The 22,689-nt window shown below is 45.1% G+C and overlaps 1 protein-coding gene across 2 annotated transcripts in view; it reads left to right on the top strand.

Moving 5' to 3' along the window:
- Positions 1–22,689, top strand: part of ADCY2 (adenylate cyclase 2) — a 380,789-nt gene that overhangs the window by 196,457 nt on the left and 161,643 nt on the right. For both annotated transcript variants that reach the window (XR_014021747.1, XM_081292584.1), the window contains exon 4: positions 4,298–4,447. Coding sequence is in view for 1 of the 2 variants with exons in the window: in XM_081292584.1 (XP_081148710.1) it covers positions 4,298–4,447 (150 nt within the window). In the remaining variant the exon portion in view is untranslated. The remainder of the gene's footprint in view (positions 1–4,297; positions 4,448–22,689) is intronic.

Genomic DNA, 22,689 nt, shown 5'->3' with positions numbered 1-22,689 from the left:
ATTGCAGCTTACTGGTGGACAGTGATTTCCCCACCAGCTCAGGGGGTGTTAACATGCATCCCCTGGAAATGGCTGAGAGTGTTGACAAACCTCCCCACATTTACGCCAGGCAAAGACAGGGAACCAGGGAGCAGAGAGACAGCAGGCTTCCTTGTGACATCCTGGCAGTGTTCCATAGGCACAGATTCCTGATTATGCCCCGTGCACAACTTTAAGGCCTGGGCTTCCCTGTGGGGTAACCCGACTGAGGTTATCACCTTAAGCCCTTCAGCACACACCCAGCGGGAGGCCAAGTTCCCACTCCTGTTTCCTGGAAGATGTGAGGATAGGTAAATGGAGCAATGAGATAAAAGAAGATATCAAGGCAGTATTATGTTATCAAACAAATCCAACATTTTGAAAATAAGATTTTTTTGTCATAGGGTCTCCTTAAGCCTTCTAGAAAACAAAATGCTTTGATACTACTGTTGAAAAGAAAATGTGGATGTTAACTGATGTGATTCTGCAATCTGTATTTGGGGTAAAAATGGGAGTTCATAACCCACTTGAATCTAATGTATGAAATATGATATGTCAAGAGCTTTGTAATGTTTTGAACAACCAATAAAAAAAAGAAAAGAAAAGAAAATCTTAATCTAATATCACTTCCTCTGTGCCCCAGGTTTCACATAAAATCATATGAATGCACCATTTTGAAAGAAAAATACTTTAGGACATCAATATATATTTAAGTATATGTCATTATTAAAATACCAGGGTCGATTCTGTTAACCTCAGAGTACAGTAATGTAGAATAAGACTAGGAATCAGATTAATGTTAATAATTTTGTTTTCTATCAGAAAAGAAACTCCATATTTTATTGGGAATTAAAGCTCTTATTTGTTTCTTAAACATTTTTCTTTGAAAACAACAATAAATTAGCGAATATATTCTATCCAATTATCTGTCACCAGAAAGGGCTGAAATTCCATGTTGTTGGAAGCTTGTGGCACTCAGAATGAATGACCCCAAGGTTTTCCCCAAGTCGCGTGACAGGGCAAATCTCCAGCTGTTAACACGTTGGTCTAGAGCACTGGACAAAAGACAGGCAGAGAGGCCACACTTCTCTAGACAGCCGTCTCTGGCTTTGCACAATCTTTGCTTTTAGAATGTGGAGGAACTTCTTAATAGACAAGCAGCATTTGTCCATTCAGCCACATGGGCTCTGAGCGTGATGCCCTGACTTCAGTCTGACTAGGGAGCTGGTCATGTGAGATGCAAACCTCTGGGCTCGGGATGGAGCCCAGAGCTTGAGGCTGATGCTCACACAGAATGGCCATATCCCTCCTAATGCCGCCGCAGCAGGACTGCAGCAGGGCATCCCATCAGCTTGACAGGAGCACATTCTTCCCAGTCCAGCCAAGAGAACGGAGAGGAAATAGTTAATCGGAGGGTTTCCAGGGGGAACAGGGACAGGCAGTTCTTGCCATCCCAGCACTGGGCTCTACACTGAGGAGGGTTATGAGTGCTCCATTCATACTCCATGCTGGCAGCCAGGGGACAGGTGACAGCTTCATTCAGCTCCTGTGCTTATACCTAGTTCTTATTTTTGAGTTATTTTTATTTTTTTGAGAAAGAAAAATGGAACCCTGATGGATAACCAACCAGTAAGCCGTTTCACTACTTCAGCTGCACCTAGTAAGGAAGGAGCTGGTGTTTTCTAGGTCTGAGCACTGCCATCTTGGGTGCACTCTTCTTCAAGCAAGTCCAGAAATGACAAGGTCAGAAGAATCTCCAGCAAGCCAGATAGTCATTTTGCAGAAACTATCCAGCACTCAATGTTGTTCCATGGACATGGTACCACAATGAACCTCTGTTCAACTGGTAGAGGACCCCATGAATAGGAAGCCAGGACTTCTCACCTTCTCTAGGAGTGGCATTCACTGAAGCAGCGTATCAGTGCATGGCAGTGAGGAGAGAGCCCCTGTGGTTTGGAAATGTGTGGAAGACACACCAAAGGCTGTTGCATTGCTTCAAAGCCCTGCGCTGCTGCACACATGCCTCCCACAAAGAGCACATGTGTCACATGCTCATCACATGACAAGCCACAGGTGGCACTCAAGCATAGAGATCATACCTGTGATCCCACACAAACCACACAGAGATGGTTGCATATACACCACGTGTGTGCATGCACCTCACACAGCACCCAGGGCAAGACCCAAAGGTACTATTTCATCATCCATGATGAAAGGTTGATAGGGACGCATAAAAGGACGTTTGGAGGTGAGGTGTGAGGACGTGAGATGTAGGAGCTCCTCAATCCCAAGTATCTGTGAGATGCAGGAGTTTCCTAGGACAGCACCCAGGGCCCTTCTAGTCTGCATGGTTCTTGGCCCACCTGTCTAGGGTGTCTGCATTTCACAAGAGAGGCTCATCTGCCTTTCCATTTATAGCTCTGTCCAGCTTTGTCTCCTCCACCCTCAAAATGCGTTCCCCTGGGATTCAGGAGCTCATAATCAATATCCCCCTTCTGCTGTCCAGAACCTAGGATGAGGTGGGTGAAGCACTGGGCAGTTGAAGAAAACTGTGCCCTCATGGCAGTTACAACTGTGCAGAGGACGAGGTCTTGCTAACATGCCCCACTTTCCTGCCCCAAATGAAGGCCTTCCCCAGCACAGAGTGAGGGGCCCTTGGCTGAGGACATAGCTCCTGAAGCTGACCACCCTCTTCAGGGAGGAGGACCCTGAGAAGGGCAAGAAGGACTGCATCCTACTTCCTGGTCACCCAATCAGATGGCCTCCTCCTGCTCCCGCTGGGAAGGAGAGCCCACTCTACAGAGCGAGGACAGCCAAGCTCTCAGGAAGTCCCTGCATAGGGAACCCGGAAGGCTAAGGCGAAGGGCTGCCCCGCCTGCCCCTGTCCACTGTGTTGGGGACTTGATCTGTGCTGGGGAGACTCTTGCGAGTAGAGGACCTTTGGAAGCAGAGCTCCTGCCTTGTTATTCTAGCCATGAGCCCCTGTCTTGGGTCAGAATCATGACTGTGTAGACGTGGGGCAGTTTTGTCCAGGTTGTTTGACTATCCCACGGATAACCTGAGGCCAGCCCTGACACGGGAGAGCTTGATCCGTGCAACCATATGCGACACAAGAAGAGCACACACTGAAAATACCACTGTCACCCCCTGCTGGGGGGACATGAGGAATATTTCCTGAGAGTGATTGTGTAGTGTATATTAAGAACTTAAAATAAACGTAACTTTGACTCAGTGTGTGCTAAGGAATTGGGTCTACAGAAAGATGGAAGAGGAAGCCAGAGCTGTATGAATTTGGCAAGACGAGAGATACCTGAGGCAGATCTGTGCTGACCCACTGGCCTCTGTCACTGTGTGCTGGTAAGGTCACGGCTGTCCCTCAGCGTTGTTGGGCATGAGTTTGACATCTACAGCATGATGCACCGAATGTCGACTGAACCATAGGAACTTAGCTAAATGATGCTAGAGTCGTAAAGCTGAACGTTATCTAAGTACTCAAAATCCTGTTTTCACAGAAATTACGCAGTCTCAGAAAAATTGTGATTAAATTATTAAACTAGGAAAGCAAAACACCAAACCATATTTGGAACAAAATCTGGCCTTTTGAAACAGGATAGGGTCCTTGACCAAACTAAGCACAGCATTAATTTTGAGAATACCGAAGGACGTGAGGTAGACGGACACGGCTACACGGACAGCAGAGTGTTTTTCCTCGATAGGACAGCTAAGGTTCTTTTCACATTTGCTTTATGTTTTTCTGTTTTCCTCCCAAATTGTTGTGAACACAAATTGTTTTGTCATCAAAAGAGTAACAGGTTATATGTGTTGAGAGTCTCCCTTGTTCCTTTGCAAACAAAAGAGTGAGTATCAGTCCTGCAGGCCTGTACGTGTCACCACGATGCCATGTGACAGCCATGAACTCGCCAGCACTTAGCAACAGGCGCAGGTTGGACAGCGCGGCTCTGGGACAGACCGGCATGTCCACCTCCTGCTGAGGCCCAAGAGGGTGGCCTGCAACACACAGGCCTCCTCCAGGCCTCAAGGCAGGGCCTGCAAGGCTGTCTGTCCGTCAGCGGGCAGGATCCCTGACTGTGATGCAGGAAGAGACAGAGTCGTCAGTGGGACCGGTGCTGTCTGTTGAGCCAGTAAGAATGTTGGCTTGGAAACTGGCCAGACGAACCCCATTAGTTGTTTGCTGAAGACCACAGTCAGCTGCATTTTGCTTTCTTTCTGTCAGGAGTTAGGGGCCTCGCCTATTGAGTGAATCTTTCCATCCCTGCAGATCCTGGCCAACGTGATCATCTTCATCTGTGGGAACCTGGCCGGCGCCTACCACAAGCACCTCATGGAACTAGCTCTGCAGCAGACATACCAGGACACTTGTAACTGCATCAAGTCCCGCATCAAGCTGGAATTCGAGAAGCGCCAACAGGTAAGATGGCTTTTCATTCTCTGTCCGCATTATTTTGGCATTATTGTAATGATGCTGTCACCGCCAATACTAAGTATGAAGCAGACTCGTTCACAAGCGTCAGAAAGGTACCAGAGTAGCTGATTGCCCATGCACAGCCCTGGGCTTAGGGCCTGGGGAGTCATAACAAATGAGCAGCCGCAGACCCAGTGACCCATCCTCACATGCACACACCTGTCAACTACTGTCACCCACAGGTGCCTGGGAACATTCAAATAGTTTGCTGCAAGACCTGCCCCGACAGAAATAGGAGCCTCCTGGTTCCACTGCACCCACACAGCAGGTGTCTGGCACCTGCTGCCCACACTGGATGAAGTGGTGGACATCATGAGAGAGGAGACTGCCATTGGGAGGAGGCCTTGGTGAGGAGCTGGGGGCTGCAGCTTGGCAGCAGGACCAAGGCAATAGTCAGAGGAGATGTATAGAAATATACGTCAGGGGATGTATTGACCATGATGAGATATTACAAAAGTGACCTCTGAAGACCACTGGGAGATGAGGGGGGTGAGGGGGGGTGCAGCCAGGAATGGTGGGGATGGGAAGGGCAGGTCTGCATTGGGACAATCGTGATGAGGACTCCTCACTGACAGCCCTGAGGACAGTTCTGGGTTTTGGGGGTTTGTGTATCACAGAATCCCACTCAGTAGAGGTGACAGTCACAATGACTATGACCTGTGTTCCTTTCCTCTGTGAGCACCTGTCACCTTGCCTCTGCCGTTAGCCGTGTTTTGCTTGTAGCAGGTGCTTAATGACTGTGTGAATTGTATAAAATGAATCAATTCCTACAACTTCATCAGAATGTATCAAGGTGGGAAGAACCAAAACCAAGTCCCTCTAATGTTGGTACTGGACTTTTGTTTGTGCGTGGACTGATGGATAGTAGGTGGACTGCTTTTCTGAAACAGGGATATTGGTTCATTTGTTTAGCAAACATTTATTGAGCACAGAGTTGTGTCAGGTGTGGGTCTAGGCACTGAGTCTGACTGGGAACATGCTTTCTCAGTGGTATTATTGGCAAATACCATGCCTCAGTTTGATTACACTGTGTTTTGTCTTAAGACCCTCCTGCACAGCAAGGGCATTCAGTACCTGAAGCTTAATTCTTTGTTCTTAATGTATGTTAAATTGTGGCTGCAACATTAAGAGCTATAGACAGTTGTTAACTTGGAACTGTTGTCAAATTTTTCTTTAGACATTTACGTTCAGTGAATGTTTTACTTCTGGGTTCTAGAAAATTCCGCAGTGTCAACAAGCAGCACTTGGTGTTTATAGTTGGCGCCCCTGTACCACATGCCCTAAAGTTCAAGTGCTGTAGAAGAGATGGTTGTCATGTCCAAACAATAGAGAGGCATCAGCTTTCTCCTGAAAGACGTATTTAACTTTCATTTCCATCACCCCCAGAATCTGCTTCAAAATAGCATCAAGGCTACAGAGAACTGAAATTCCACGTAGACAGATTATATAACATAATGGTATCAGCGGTTTTGACAAAAGCAATAACTCAGGCTACTGACCTCACTAACTCATTTTATTTCTCTGAAGACATTTGGAGCAGCCAAAGCATGTGACACCCTTCTCCTAGTGAGCAGAGGAGCCCAAGGGGTCAGACAGGCCACACTTTGACTTCAGTAGTTCCAGGACTGTGGTGTCTCAGGTGCATGGGTCTTTAGAGGATGGTCATGAGATACTAGAAAGGTGTACATTCACTAGTTTTAAAAAGAAGCCGATTCTTTTTAAATAAGGAAGAGAAGCACTTTAATAAAATTAGAATCTATGTGAAATGTGAAAATTAGAATCTATGTGAAATCTATGTTTAATAAAATAATTTGACAACCAAAGCATGCTTGGTCTCAAAAGTTGGGAGTTTGCTTCCAGAGACTAATGCCTAGAATGGAGTCCTAGTGAGGTCAGTAGCTGAAGTCAAGTCCTTTCTTGTTAAGAGTTCATAAAATATGCTCTTAGAATGAGAATAAATATGTGTGCTTTTTTTCCAGAACAACATGAAACTAAATAGGAATAAGATATTATATTGGTTGAAAAATATCAATAAGATAAAATTTGATAGATTTAAGGAAACAAGAACTGACCATTGGCAAGCTATGTGGCCTTCAGAGAGAGGAATAGTCCCTGAGGTCTTGGGTTCCATGTGCTATTTCCCTGGGATCCCACATGCTACTCCCTGCCCATCTCCCTTGCTGCATCCATAGTAAGTATGGCAGACAGTAACATTCTTTTAGGTCCTTCAATCAGGAGGGCACATGCTGCGCAGTCAGAAAATGATGTGTTTCGGTCATTGGATAAATCAATACCACCCAATTTAGTGTTCTGTATTGGCAGCTTCTCAGCATGGAGTTCAACTCAGAATGAGTTGACGCTCCCAAGAGGTTGAGAGGCTGTCATCTTGAATAGCTCCCTGCCTTCTTCCAAAGCTCCACTTTCTGTTGCCCTTGGAGAGAAATGTAAAGGGGAGGTGAGCTGGGCAATCCACTCCTCTTCCACCCTAGAGTGGACTACGAACAGTTAATACTCTTGGAAATTGTCTAGGGATTTTGAACACTTTCCAAAGTTTATACTGTCTTTTCTTCAAATTTCATCTTTTTCCTGGAAAATAATTTCTAAACATTACAATCATTCTAAACATTGAATAAAGTGGCTATCTATTTGTTCTATAAGATTTGCGGGGAGAAGATGAAGAATGTCAGTTGAGGACTCCTCAGAGATGCATTCCTGCCCTAAACAGTATCATGACTTTGACTACGTAGGAAAACCCAGGCATTGCAGAAGAATTGAAACCACCATGGGGCTGAAGGTGCTTACCTCTGTGAGTTGTGATGTTTATCTGGCATTTCCCATTCTGCGGACAAAGCGAGAACCCCTTCATGAGTGCTGTGTGTGACAGATGGCTCTGTCAGGCCTGGGACAGCAGTGAGCATCTCTCTCTGGCGTGTGTAGTAGACTCTGAGGAATTGATGAGAGCTGGTTTCAGAGCAAAACGAGAACCTTATTTCCTAACCATCCAGGTAGTCAAAATTGTTATCGCCCATGTAGAAGTAACTGGTTTGCTTTTTTAATAGAGAGAGAATAAAACACCTTCAATTTGTATGCCATCTTTTAAAGAAATTAGAATGTTCTACATGGTATCCCTTAGCATGGAACCATCCTGTGGATTGAATATGAGAGCATGGACATTCCAGTGAAAGCCCCGGGCAGTGAGGCACAGAGACTTCGTGAACACCTGGGTCCTGCACCCAGCACGGAGTTCAGTGAGCCCGTCACTTCCTTTCCGCCCTTGGATGCAAAATTGTTTTAATCTCTACAAACTTACTTCAAAACAAGCAGGTGGTCCTGGTGTGACCATGGTTGGGCATGACGAATGCATCGTCTTTATCCTAATGTGAGAGCAGGTGATATTCTAAATGCGTTACACAACTCATTTGCATGGTAGGTATTTTTCCAGTTGCCTTAGAGTTTATTTAAACTAAGAGGAAAAGGTCATAATGTTTCCATGTAATACGTATTTGGTTCTTTAAATAACAATTGCAACAAAAAGCAAAAAGACTTCAGGAAAGCAGAGCTAGTGATCCATACAAAACACGAACATTTTGAATTGAACATAATTAAATATCTTACTTTTTGAACAACTGTGATAGCCAATACATAGAGGAATGCCTTAAGTGGTCTTAGGAATGCAGATTAAAAAGGAAAACAAATCATACTGGAACTCTTCAATTTCTTTAAAATTACTAAGCAAGAAAAGCAGCACTGAATCTCCTCACTGGCATTACACAATTTCTATAGAGAACCTTGACTTAAATCCAAGAGCAAAAGTTAAGACTCTCCTCTATTTTTGGTAAACAAGTGGATGGTAAACTTAGGTGACTACCCCACACACCCAGTTTTATCTGGAAGTGGCGTTTGTAATATTTTATTTAAACAAGGACAGGTTTGGCACTTTAGTTCTTGATATCACCTGTGTTAAGATTTCTCCAGTTTATTTTATGCATCAATTTGTGCAACAACCTCATTCATGTTGGTCTTCAATATCGTCTCCTCATCACCATTTCCACAAGAGTATCATGAACCTTGTCTACAAGGAAAATTAAATCCAGTTCACAGACATTTTCAAGGGTTTGTCTAATGTTTCCACCAATACTTTCTTTTTTAAAGAGAGAGAGAGAGAGAGAATTTTAATATTTTTTTTTTTTTTAGTTTTCGGTGGACACAACATCTTTGTTTGTATGTGGTGCTGAGGATTGAACCCGGGCCGCACGCATGCCAGGCGAGCGTGCTACCACTTGAGCCACATCCCCAGCCCCCATCAATAGTTTCATTGGATCTAAAATACCAAGATCACTTTCTGAAGAAGCCACATGGCATTGCACAATGTCAGCAAACCAGTGTGTTGTCAAATCCTCCAGTTAATTGGACTTAACTCCACAGGTCACAGGAAATCTTACAGCTTAAGACTGATTATGAAAATTCTCCTTTTGGAAAATTACATTGTCAACATTTCCTTCTCCCTTAGATGCCCCATGGAAAGTCGTCCTCATGGTATTCTGGTATAGATCTTCACTATAGGGCTGGTAGAACTGGGAGAACACAGGATCACCTGGATGGGTGGGTTCTGGGGCCAGGGCTGGGCAGGCACGACAGCCTGCACTCAGGATCACCCCCTTCCAGTTCTGCACTGGTCAAGCTCTGTACCAGGGAGCTACATCCCAGCTCCTTGTTTTCTAGCTTCAGAGGTCTTAGTGCATGGGAAGCTGGCTCCATTCCTCAGGGCTCAAAATGAGGCTGAACATCATGGCAGAGAGAAGTAGCCCACAGGAAGATCAGGAAGCCCACATAAAACACTCTTGGACCTATTCTAGGTTTGTGCTACTAAACTTTGGCCCTTTTGCACAAGGAGAAAAAAAGAGCAGAAGAAATTAATATTCAGCCAGTTCTCATATTGCCGTTTTAATGCATCAGAAAGAAGTTCAAGAATAGCTTTAACAGGGTGTACCACGTTGCATCACATAGATCCCTTAAATTCTCACAAAGCTCAGATGTTATGCCTCATTGAGAAATCCCAGGGCAAAATGTTTCAATATGGTGCAATTTATGGGTCCTTTTAAATGAGGAATGAAAATCAATTCCAGGAGAAATATGTCAGTAATCCTCGTGTCAAGTCTGCAAACTTTGCTAGTAAGTCCTTAGTAAGTCCTTTAGTTAGAAAGATCACGGCATCTTTTGAAAGACTGCAGTGCAGGCTCTGTTTGGATCTGGACTCTGCCTCCTTTAAGGAGAAATCAACACTTACAGGTCTAAGACCAAGGGATTGGGGAGGAGGGACTCTGTCTAAAATCACTGCCAGGTCTTGATGCCTAGTGAAGGACTTAAGTGTTGGAAATGTTAGGAGTTCACACAAGTGTCAAAAAAAAAAAAAAAAACTCAGCAACTGTTTATTTTTTTGTAGAAAGACATTTTATTCTAAAGGATGAAAATAAAATAAAGTCACAGCAGTTAATCAAGCACGGATTCTTTTAATGATTAAATGTACACAAAAGACTATTTACACCATCACAGTGGAAAAATCAAATGGTGAAATATACACTCCAGAAGTTTCCTCTGCATAAGAAAGTTGAGCAACACCCGCGCTAGCGGCCCTGCTGAGGAAGCCATCTACTGACCTGCCTGGCTGGAGGCATCTGGGAAGCGGTGACATGGCTTCAGATCATAACAAGCTAATCTATGTCAGTGACCCCACAGAGATCCAAAAGCCCAGAAGTCACCCCCTGAAAAGGTTTTGATGGTGCTGGGGTCCCTGCCAGTCTCCAGGATGCCATGGAGACTGCATTTCACATTCTGATGAAGCTCGTTGATGCTGCTGTGAATGCAAAGGACAAGCTCATGAAAGACTCAAAGTTCTGTATCAACTGATGCGAGTAAAGTAAGTCCAGCACAAAAGAATTAGAAAACTAGCCATTCTGATTTTACTGTCTCTGCTTCTGATAGTCACCACTTTCAGGAGAAAAGGTGTCTCTGCTCCAAAATCAAAGTGTCAAATATTCCATAATTGCCATATTTTTCTCCCTGCAAATGTAAATCACAGAGACGCTACTCTATTTTTATATGGGGACAAAAAGGTCATTTTGGATTTAATAACATGGAGTTGATTTCAAAATGTTAAAGTCATGCATCCTCATATTTAATACTATCGTGCACGAGCACAGGTGTCCCCTACTGCCTGTGTCATCAGTGGTGCGCTGACAGAATCAAAGCACCCCCCATATATTCACCAAATTCAAAATTAGGATTCATGACTACAGTTTTGTTAACTGTGGATGTGTCTTCAAAAGCTGCTATTCTTAGGGTTTTCCTCTCACAGTTACTTGAATGTTCTTGGGATCTTGGGAAATTTACTCTAGGAGTTTTTTAGATAAGACATTTAGTATATTTACATACCATAGAATATTGAATAAGGGTGTGTTCATGGGTATGAAATTCCTCCTAAAGCCTCATGTTTGCATAAACATGAAACTATACAGAACTATATAATATGCTCAGAATGAAATGCAAAGAGCACAGGAAATAATTATGTGCATCTCAACCTATGCCTACACTTTTCAAATTAAATAGTATTTTCACATAGATTCTTCCATTAGTTGCAATATTGTGTAGGACACAAAAGAACCTGGTTCTCCTGTTAGAATTCCAAACTCAGTTTTCTTTGACATATGTGGAGGATTTCCCCAGCTGCAGGAAACAGTAGTACCCAAGACTGTAGGTCCCTATCTTCTTTGTACTTAAATTCTAATGGCAAGAGATGGACCGAAGTTGATGAAGCCGACGGTTCCCATGGGAAGACACAGAGGGAAGAGGCATGGTGGGGAAGGCTGAGGCCGTGCTGGGAGGCCAGTCATGTGCTCCTCCAGATGTGGTATTTGAGTTGAAATGTGTATTGCAGAAGGTCACAGCCCGATGAGGACCCAAGGTGAAATGCCTGATCGAGGGGAAAGCGAACTAGCCCGGTCTTGAGGCAGGAGCCACCCTGGCCAGGGGAGCAGTTGATGGGTGAAGCAAGACGGCAAGACAGGAGACAGATAGCCTGCTCCAAGGAACACCGAAGGCTGGGGTCTGCTGGGTGCTGGTGGGAATCCTAAAGGGCTTCAAGAAAGGCAGTGATTTGAACTGATCAACATTCTTGAAGAATCCTCTTGGCTGTCACTAGAGGTCAGGTTGAGGGAGGAAGAAGTGTTGGTAGGACCCATTGGAAGCCATGTGACCTAGTCCATTTTCTGTGGCTATAACTGAGTGGCACAGCCTGGATAATTTATAATTAGCAGAAGTTCATTTAGCCAAGGTTCTGGAGGCTAGGAACACAGTGTGGACATCTGGTGAGGGCCTTCCTGCTGCATCATAACGTGGCAGAGGACATCAGAAATGAAACTGATCAGGTGCCAGCTCCAGTTTCTTTTCCTTCTTAGGAAGTCACAAGCCCCATCATAGGGTTCCAACCCTCATGACTTCACATAATCATAATTATCCCCTGAAGTTCCTGCCTAAATTCCATTAGCCTATGGACTTAGGGATTTAGTGTCCAACCTATGAACTTGGGTCACATTCATACCACGGCAGCATAAGAAAAGAGTGGCATGGGTGGAAATAGGCAAATCCAGGAGGCATTTGAAATTGAACCAATAGGAGTTGTTTTGGGATTCGATGCTGGTGAGAGAAAAATAACTAACAGGTTTTCCTAAGATTCGAGTTGAACATCTGGATGGCAGCTGATGTACCACATCTAAGGTTCTAGTCCTCTGTCCTAACACTCGGGGAAGATGGGGAGTGGAGGAGGAAACAAGAGCTGCACTTTGAACAGTCCCAGGGGAGATGCCAAACTGGCAGTGGTGAACAAAATCTGGAGCTCGAGATGAAAACTTGGAATTCATCAGCGTCTAGTCGCTGTTTAAAGCCACAGGTTCAAATGAGATCCCCCAGGGAAAGGCTATGATTTAAAAAGGATCAGGGGATCCAGGACCAAATCCAAAGCAAACCAGTGTTCAAGCAGCACTAGAGGAGGAAGAATGGGCAAGAATCACAGAGAAGGGTCAACTGATCACACAGGAGTTGGGGTTTGGTTGTTTGGTTTTGCTTTTCTCTCATTTGGCCTTGGGATCTGTCTTAGTCAGCTTTTTTGCTGTTGTGACTAAAAGATAAGAAGAGTTAGAGGAGGGAAAGTTTACTTGGGGGTTCATGGTTTCAGAGATCTCAGTCCATAGACAGGCAGCTCCATTCCCTGGGACTTGAAGTGAGGCAGAACCTCGTGTGGAAGGGTATGGTGGAAGAGCATCTCAGATATGCTGACCAGAAAGCAAAAGATAATTACCCCCTGTCTGCTTGACAGGACAAAATCCATACCCCAACACACAGCCCGGGGACCATGTCCTCCAGCCACACCCTGCCTGCCCTCATCGACCGCTCAGCTAATCCCTATCAGGGACTGACTCACTGACTGGATTGAGGCTCTCACAGCCCAATCATCTCTCCTCTGAAGCTTCTTGCTTCATTCACATCTTAGCTTTTGGGGGACCCCTAGTTAAACTACAGCAGCTCTCTCTTGTAGGAGAGGCTGTGACTGTATCCCTGCCTGGCACAGCTCCTGGGACTTGACTGTGGGGTCCACAATGAGCCTTTCATGGGACACTTCTGCATCCTGGCAGGGGTCCAGCCTGTGGCCAGGTGTCCTCTCACAGAGAACTTGTTCCTGCTGGAAAATGCCCTGTGGCTCTCATCTGTCCTATGTCCGGCTTACGCCTTATGAAAATAGCCACCATCTAGAAGATCTCTGACAGGAGAGACGATGCAGAGGAGGCAGCTCAGTGGAGCATGTGAAATAACATAAGTGGCTTAATAACGTGCAGAGCCCAGAGAGGAGAGGGCAGCAGGGCAGCACGTTTCCCAGGCCAAGAGGAGGTGGTGAGCTGCCCAGAACACATGTCCAGACACACACACACACACACACACACACACACACACGGTCCTGTGAGAGGAAGCCACTGCTGGGGTCCAGAGCATTATCAGGAAGGTATTCTGAGTGGAGCTATAATTGGTGCCCTTGGAGCAGCAGGCCTCAGGGGGGTCACAGTGACAGGTGTGGGGGTCCGTGGGGCACATCAGAGGAGTTGCATTTACATGTCCCAGTGTGAGGTGGGAACAGTGGTCACCAGGGGTTGTACAAGGCAGATGTCTGTATTAACCACCTTGAGGAAGCGGGAGGCTGAGGAGATGGGAAGGCTATCAAGAGTGAATGAGCTCTGCTTCCAACATGAGAAACGGCGGCTTATCTTTAATAGGAATGCCAAGGAAACCCAGAACTGCAGGGACAGGAGGGTGTGCATCAGTAGAAGCCAAGAGCATAAGGTTTACAGGGTCAGGACCGACTTAGTCACATGCTGAAAGAGTCACGGTGGGAAGAATGTAGAGTTGGGACTACCATCTTAACAAAATGGCAGTCACCAGTGGCCTAGCCAGTACCGCTTTGGTGGCAAAGAGGTAGCAAAGTGAGTGAGGTCGGTGAGAAAGAGAAAGGGAGAGGCCACTGGTGGCCACCAGTAAGGATGGACATTTCACTCCTCTCTCCTCCTCCCCCACTGACTCTGCCTTCTTCCTTTCATTTTCTGGACTAAAGAATTTCACTGTACTTTGCGATCCATGGGGAGATGAGTGGTGTGCTCAGGGAAGGCGCATCTGGCGGCCACACACAGCAGGTGTTCTATGGGGTCAGCTCTTCACAGGGAAAAGGAGCCAGAAATGCAATCCTAGTTGGCTTGCTGAAGGTGGTTTGTTTTTGGTTTTTATACCCAAGAGGAAAATCAAAATGTTACCTATTTTAAAAAAAAAAGTTTTAAAAAGTTATTTTCTTGCTGGACATGTGGAACACACCTGTAATACCCCAGACTCAGGAGACTGAGGCTGGAGAATCACAGTCCCAAACCAACCTCAGAAACTTAACAAGACCCTCAGAAACTTAGCAAGACCCTGTTTCAAAATAAAAAATAAAAAGGACTGGAGATGGACCTCAGTGGTAAAGCCACCCCAGGTTGACTCCTCAGTGCCAAAACAAGAAAATAAAATGATTCATTGGTGCATTAGTGTTGCACATTAAAGTGGAATTCATGGTGATGTATTTATACAGGTGTGTAACATGTTTGGGTCAGTTTCATTCCTCCGATCCTCCCCTTTCTTATCCCTCCTCCCCGCGCCCTCCACCCCTTCTACCCCTGTTCTCCCCACCTCTTCATGAGACCTTCCTTTCTTTTTCCCCCTGATTTATCTCTAGCTTCTGCAAATTTGTAGCTTATTTTAATACAGTATCTCTAGCAATAGATGTAAACCAACTATTCATGGTTTCTACTGTATCATATCATTTTCCTCATGTCTTTCTTGTATTCTGAACCATTGATTCTAAGGAAGGGGTGGGCCGAGAGGCACTCAGAGAGGATCTGAATGCCTGCACTACTGAATAATCACAGGCATGATCCATTCCATATACAAACTAACATTAATAGTAAGAGCAATAATATAACTATATTGATACTAGCTGTTAGGATAGGTTTTAACCCAGACAGAAACAATGAAAATGTGTCATTTAATGGGGAAAGAACCACATGGAACCCACTTGGGGAACAAATGCTGGCAAGATGGTAGGTAACATGAAGAGAATCAGCCAAGAGAAAACCTGGAGCCTGGACAAGGGTTAGCTACATTTTAGATCACAATGAAGTTAGATCATGAATCAAATGTCAAAAGAAAGCCATTCACCCTCCCCTTCAAAACACAGCGCTTGGCACCAAGGGCACCCCAGCAGGCTGCTTCGCTATCCGGCCTGTCTCAAGGTCGGGAGTTTCACCAAGAGAACAATCTGAATCCTGAGAATAAAGAGCGAGTTCGGGACTTTCTGCTGAAGATAAAAATCAGCAGCCAGTGGATCTATTAGAGCTGAAAATCAGAAACCGAAAGCCAAGTGCGTGTCCTGGGGTTGCAGGTCCTGAGGCCTCTCTGCTCCCCAGCCTGCAGTCTCTGCCACCGTCCACTGGGAAGGCCCCGAGGACCACGTCTGGCCTCGCCTCGGAATTTTGATTCTTTCTCTTTCATGGCCCTGTTTTCGGCACCTTTCTTGTGTGACTGATTACTTAAGAAATTAATACGTAATGTTGAAGAAACTAGTCTGGAATAAAATCACAAATGTCTTACCACTGACTACAGAATGAATCCAGGCACCTCAGGCCCAGTAGGCCATGCAGAGGCCTCTGTGCTGAGGAAATGACCCTCCTAAGGGGGGCTTGCTTAGGTGTGTGGACTGTTCCTCTGGGAACTTAGAGGAAGAGAAGTGCATTCAAACAAAACCCAACACACCTGCAGCAGGCACATCCCAGGTGTGAGGCGGCCTTGAAGCCAGAGCCCAGACTCCTCCCACAGCTCTGCCTGTCCACAGGCCACCAGAGGCAGGAAGGTGCCTGTGAGTCACATCAGCCAGGGTTCTCAGGGTATCCAGAGCATCGTCCTCCAGCAGCTCTGCCTGGGTCCCACTCCTGCCATTCTGAAAACAGACTGTGAGCCCTTTGGTGGCAAGAGCTATTATTCCCTGTTTGCAGTCTTAGCTGTTATCAAGAATCTTAAAACCATGTCTTCCATCATTTTGTACTCCCATTGTTTTAGCAATGCCTGGATTCCCAAGCAGCCTGACACCCTCTTGGGAAGCCATTCCTACACGTCTTCCTCCATGTCTTCTGGATTCCATGCAGACAGGTGAGACCTGGGAGCACCCTACCTCTCGACTGTCTGAACAGTCCATCAGACTCTTCAGATGAGGCCCCATTCCACCTCCTCTCACAAAACCTCCCTTGGTCATGGTAAAACTTAACACTAAACAAACATAAAGATTTATGATTCTTGATTCTCCCAGACTGTCTCCCTCTCCCTAACGGTCCCCAGTGTGATTTTGCCTATTGTGTTTCTGGGAACTCCAGCTATTTTATCCTCATTGTTAGAGAATCGATCTGTCTCCTCCCTGTAGGAAGTGTCACAGACGTTGTGTGTTTGCTATGAACAATGCAATTTTTAGGTCAAAGATAAAACACAAGCTTGAAATCATCTCAGCCTGTTAACCTGAGCCAGATCTGCTGGCAATGTGCACTTCAACCAGCCATTATGGAAACCCTTGGCTTACAAACACAGTGGTGCTAACAGTTTGCAGGGTGAGCAATCTTTAAAACGGCACGAGGTTTTGACATGGATGGGCCTGATACTCGATCTTTCCTGGTGAACTTTATTAACAAAGTGAGGGAGAAAAGGGGTATCACCAACAGTGGGTCAGTCCACCAAGAAAAATGTCAGCAAAGGATTCTGAACACTGAAAAGATAGGTCAGGAGAACCCCAAACCTGAGCTCCTTATGCTGTCTAGTGAGCAGGCTCCTGAGTTACGCTTGGCATTTTGAATGCTTTGTTGAAAAACAAAGGAAACACCTTTTATTAAAGAGCAATGTGCTCTGTCAGTTGATATAAATGAATATAAAATGTGACAAACTCCACATGAGACAGAATTGACGGATCTCTCAAAGTTGCTGATGAATAATGAAAAAAATTTTAAACTTGTCTTTAAATAAAGTTTGCCTTTACATGTCTTCCTGAAAAATGTTCCTTTCATTTCCCACATAAAATAGCATTTACAGCTGCTGTCTTCTGCCTTTTGTGACATTTCCATTTCATTTCATTTTATTTGTTTGAGAAAAGAACAAAATAAGAACAAATTCTAGAGCAGGCCAAATCAAGGATATGGTTATGCAGAAAAAAGAAACGCTCCCCTCTTATGGCACGTTGCGGGGGTTTCCTCTCAAAATGATGAATCTCATCATTTTGTTTTTTCAGAATCTTTCTTCACCCATGGAATTGAGAGTGCTGGGCTACATTGTCCTTCCAAGTCTAAAGAAATCATAGTGCCGTATCTCAGGTGGGAATGGCTTTGGGAAACTTACTTTTCTGATGCAGCAAAGAAAGTCTTGTGCTTTCAGCTTCTCCTCCTTGAGGCCCTGTTGGGGAGGGAGATGGGGGCTTGAAAGACTTGACCCTCCATGTCTGACTCCACTGTCAGCTCAGATGCAAGCTGGATTCCCAAACAGCCTAACACTCTCCTGGGAAGCCATTCCTAAAAGTCTTCTCTACCTCTCATGTGGGAGAGCCTAGGGCAGAGACCCAGTTCTGGTGGCCTGGCATCTCATCCCTCTCCCAGGGAAATTCTCTGGCTTTAGGGAGGCCAGGAACCTGCACACCCCTCTGAGGCCCCTGCCAGTTTAGGAGACCAGGCGAGGGGCCCAGCCACTGGCAAGGGTGAAGATAAAACGGGTTTGTGTTCCACGACAACCACTGCCTATTACACCTGCCCCAAGATTCTCAAGTCTATGAGGACCTTCATCTAAACCTTTGCTTCATTTGTGCTAAAACTGAAATTGTGCAAAACACAGATGGAAACCGCACATTACTCAGCACCCCTCACTTCAGGATTGACAGACCATCCCAGCGTAAGACAGGAACACGCTCCTGCTTCGGGGGTGCGTGATCTTCCTCTGCTGCATTCTGTGAGGAGGTCTCCTTTGTCATAGAGAATATTTCTAACATTTTAGGCAAATTGAACTCTCTCTTCTGCTCGAGGGTGCCTCTTTGCCTCCTTGCCCCAGTCACCTCACCGTTGTAAAATTGCTGATTGTCTCAGTGTTCCCTCTATCTTGCAAGATTTCCACCACCCTTCCTCTTTTTTTAAAATTAGAACTTTCTTCAACATGTTTGTTTTTCTATATAGAACATGCTTTTTTGAGGTTTCCAAATATACAGTATTTCTTCAGGTTTCCAAATATACAGTATTCCTTTAGTCTTCCAAACCCCAAAATACTGTATTTCTGTATATAAATGTACCACGACATCAAGTAATAAACTTTTAGGTTTTTCTTGCAGAGTTCCCACATGGTTTTAACAATTTTGTTCTGAAATGTGTACAGGTGCTTGTGCTCCTGAGATGAGCTGGTTTCCTTTGTAACAATTTTTTCCTGATTATAAACAGTGCACAGAGATGTGATTGGGATGGACGTTTATCTTGGATCCAGATACTCAGTAAATTCTCTCTTCATGCTGCTAGTGCCTTCCGCCTGAACCCAGATGGAGGTGGTCTTCAACTTGTGCTGGGTTAGATCCTAATGAACCATCATAAGCTGAGAATATCGTGGGTGGAAACACGTTGTCCAGCCTCACAAGCCCGTGGGTGTTCAGGGCACTTACACCAGCCTGCGGCTGGGCAAAATCATCTAACACAAAGCCCATTTCATAACAGCACATTCAATCTCACAAATTCACCAAATACTACACTAAAAGTGAACCTCAGGCTGGGTGTGTGGGAATGCTTCCCACTCCCGAAAGTCAAAAGACCCAAAGTCGAACCACGGTGAGTGGGACCCACATTAGTCTCCTGCAAACTGCATTCTTTGTTGCGCTGTTCCAAGACTTGGCGTCCGTGCGGAGTGCCATCAGCCTGCCGGGCAGCTTTGCCCTTTTTCCTGTGCCTACGGCAAAGGAGCAGCATTTAAAGAAAGAATTAAATACCCAACACTTTTTAAAAAATGTGCTGGATGAATTATTATCTAGTTTCCTTGGACATGTCTCTTCTAAATCATGACGTTTTGCTTTTGCTTCCAAATCTGAATTCACTTTACCCTGGAGAGATAAAGGGGTGCATCGGCCTTCATTGTCAGAGTTATTTTGCCTCCTGGGTTCTGATATTTAATATTGCCTCCTGATCTTCTTTTAGCGATGAAATTCTATTTTTTTCCTTTAAAATATGACCTGCATAGTCTCTCTATAATTCCTGACATCAGGATGTTTGGATCAGCCTGCCCCACATTGTAACATGGTAACGGTGGTTTATTGGAACGGCCCGGGGCCTTCCCTGCTGATAGAAGTTGCCGTGTGCTTCATGTTAAAATCAGCAAGTGAACTAACAAGGAGTGAGCTGTTCTGAGCTCCCCCTGGGTACGCCTTCCTCCTTTCCTCTTCCCCTCACTGCTCCACTTCCTGGAAGGCCGTGGACGCTCTGCTTCCTCCCCCAACACCCAGACCCTCCCGGCCTTCACATGCCACCTGAGGGGACTGCTCAGCGAGGTGCTGCTGACCTCCAGGATGCTGCCCTCCCACCTGCACTTGGCAGCCTTGCTTTTGCTCTTCTCTACTTAGGGGGAGTGTCCTGGTTCCAAGTGTCCAAACCCAGCCCTCTTCCCCTCATGCACTCTCTTTTTTTTTTTTAATTTTTTTATTGGTTGTTCAAAACATTACATAGTTCTTGATATATCATATTTCACACTTTGATTCAAGTGGGTTATGAACTCCCATTTTTACCCCGTATACAGATTGCAGAGTCACATCAGTTACACTTCCACTGATTTACATATTGACATACTCATGTCTGTTGTATTCTGCTGCCTTTCCTATCCTCTACTATCCCACCTCCCCTCCCCTCCCCTCTTCTCTCTCTACCCCCTCTACTGTAATGCATTTCTCCCCCTTGTATTATTTTTCCCTTTCCCCTCACTTCCTCTTGTATATAATTTTGTATAACCCTGAGGGTCTCCTTCCATTTCCAAGCAATTTCCCTTCTCTCTCCCTGTCCCTCCCACCTCTCATCCCTGTTTAATATTAGTCATCTTCTCATGCTCTTCTTCCCTACTCTGTTCTTAGTTACTCTCCTTATATCAAAGAGGACATTTGGCATTTGTTTTTTAGGGATTGGCTAGCTTCACTTAGCATAATCTGCTCTAATGCCATCCATTTCCCTCCAAATTCTATAATTTTGTCATTTTTTAATGCAGAGTAATACTCTGTTGTGTATAAATGCCACATTTTTTTTATCCATTCGTCTATTGAAGGGCATCTAGGTTGCTTCCACAGTCTTGCTCCATCCCTCTGCTTCCCTCCCTGCCTCTGCCTTGCTCCCACCCCAACCCCGAATCACCCTTCTCTGCCTCGGCTGTGTCCTATTTGTCCCCCATTCAAATAATTGCCCTGTTGTGTCCCCCTTCACATGAAAGCTCCTGTGGCCATTTGCACAGCTACCTGCCTGGTCCAGTTCTCATGACCCTGACTCATCAAAGCCAAGTCACACAGTGTCATCACACTAATCCTCCCAAGGCACAGTTAATACCAGGGCAGGGCTGAGACTGTGAACCAGTTAATAATGCAGTGTCCTTAACAGATGTCCTGTGAATTATTACGAGAGGCAAGATTACGAAATTGTTTTGAGTATGACACTGGTTCTGTACTGTTTGGCTTTTAATCCTCTGGCACCCCTTAACACCTGTGTGACCTTAGGAAAGTTACTTAACCTTTCTGGTCCCTGTTTTTTCATCTGTAAATGAGAGGTCATGACACTATCTACTTCAGTTGAGTTTTAAGTATTCTATTTTATCACTTAAGGGCCATCTTCTCATTAAAGGTAAATACACACTTGAATTCCACATGACCCAAAGAAAGTCCCTAGAAAGAATCCAGTGCTTTCTATCAGGTGGAAAGATAGTGAAGGCCTTTGTGATGTCTCAGTGGCTTCTCTGGGAAATTCTCAAGAGTGACAATCCATGCAGAGCCGACATTTGCATCTTCAAAGGCCTTTGGAAGAAAAGAGCTCACTCAAGCCTTGGAAACGAGGATGTGCTTCCTCTGCCAACAGACTCTAAAGGGGAAATGCCGAAACCTGGTGAGAGCCAGGGACGCTGGGCCCTCATCACCAGCGAGACAGTGGCCAGGCTTGAACAAGAGCGTCCGGTGGCCAGGTGACTCGTGAGGTCCCCAGGTGTCCAGTGAGGGAGCAAATTCCTAATGAAATTCATTTCCTTCTCTGGTAGAAGGTTCTAGTAGAGCTCTTCCTTTGGGCTGAAAATGAATGACCAGACACAGCACAGCAGGGCCAGGGACTCCGTTGGCTCAGCAGGCACTCCAGACACCACAGGAGACTCAATGCTATGCTCCCGACATTTCAGTGTTGAGGACACAGAGGAACCCGAAAGCTGAGAGAGCCAGAGACGCAGAGGAAACCAGGTTAACTGCTATGAGCAAGGGTCAGATCAGCATTTCTCGTAAACAGCACCAGATGTTGAAAAACAGTAGAGCAAAGACCTCAAAAACACTGAAGCAAAGTTCTTTGCAGGTCAGTTTCAATGCTCAGTGAAGCTGCCACCTGTGAGTTTGACGTGCACCTGGTTTCCGAAAACACCACCTCCACACATCGGCTGGGATAAGGTCACACAAGGATTTCTTCCAGCAAGACCAAAATTCATTCAAATAGAGAGAAAATGGGTTGGGAATAAGAGAAACTCTGTGAGCATAGAAATCAGGAAAACTTAAGAGATGAGACTACATAATTACCACTACCTAATGTAAAAATGGCATTAAACAATAACAAAAGCCTGATAATTTTAAAATCCAATGATTTTCACCCAAGAAAACCAGTATGTGTATATATGTGTATATATATGTATCTATGTGTATATGTGTATTTATATGTACATATGTATACACACACATATACACAATATATTTATATGTAATGTATCAATTGTTTTAAGTATTGCTTGTTGTCAAGTGAGTGTATATAGGCACACATATATATGTATATATGTATATGTGTGTGTGTATGTATATGGTTTATCCCATGGCTCTTAGTTATCGAAGCTGTTTTTACTTTCATAAAGCTTTAAAGGAGAGAATGAGATTTGCATATTCATCCAAGTGGATCTTGGGTTAATAAGTTTGAAAACTCTCCTCTGGTGTAATTTAGAATCCTGTGCAAAGGCAGAAGACATGCACTGTTTGTATATGGACAAGACATTCACTTCAAGTATGCAGCTTAAACTCTGAGTGCGTCACATTTTTCTTCTATCTGTGAGAGATCAAGTTTCATCCCAAGGACCAGGTCAATAGTGCTCCTCACCTTTAGGCCCTGAAGGCCAGTGTCGAGCAATACCACAGCCTGGTGCCGTTGGTGTCCACGTTTCCTTAGCGTCTTTCATCTGAGAGACCCAGGTCGTCATTGATACTGTATCACATTCCACAGAAGAATCTCGAGTGCAGAGTGACCGCATCAGTGCACAGAACGAGAACTGCTGAGGTTCAAGCCGGCGCTGAGCAA

The sequence above is a fragment of the Spermophilus citellus genome, assembly GCF_964194105.1.
Source record: "Spermophilus citellus genome assembly, chromosome: 1".
Classification (NCBI taxonomy): Eukaryota; Metazoa; Chordata; class Mammalia; order Rodentia; family Sciuridae; genus Spermophilus; species Spermophilus citellus.
The sequence above is the reverse complement of the archived record's forward strand: the minus strand, read 5'-3'. Positions and strand labels throughout refer to the sequence as shown.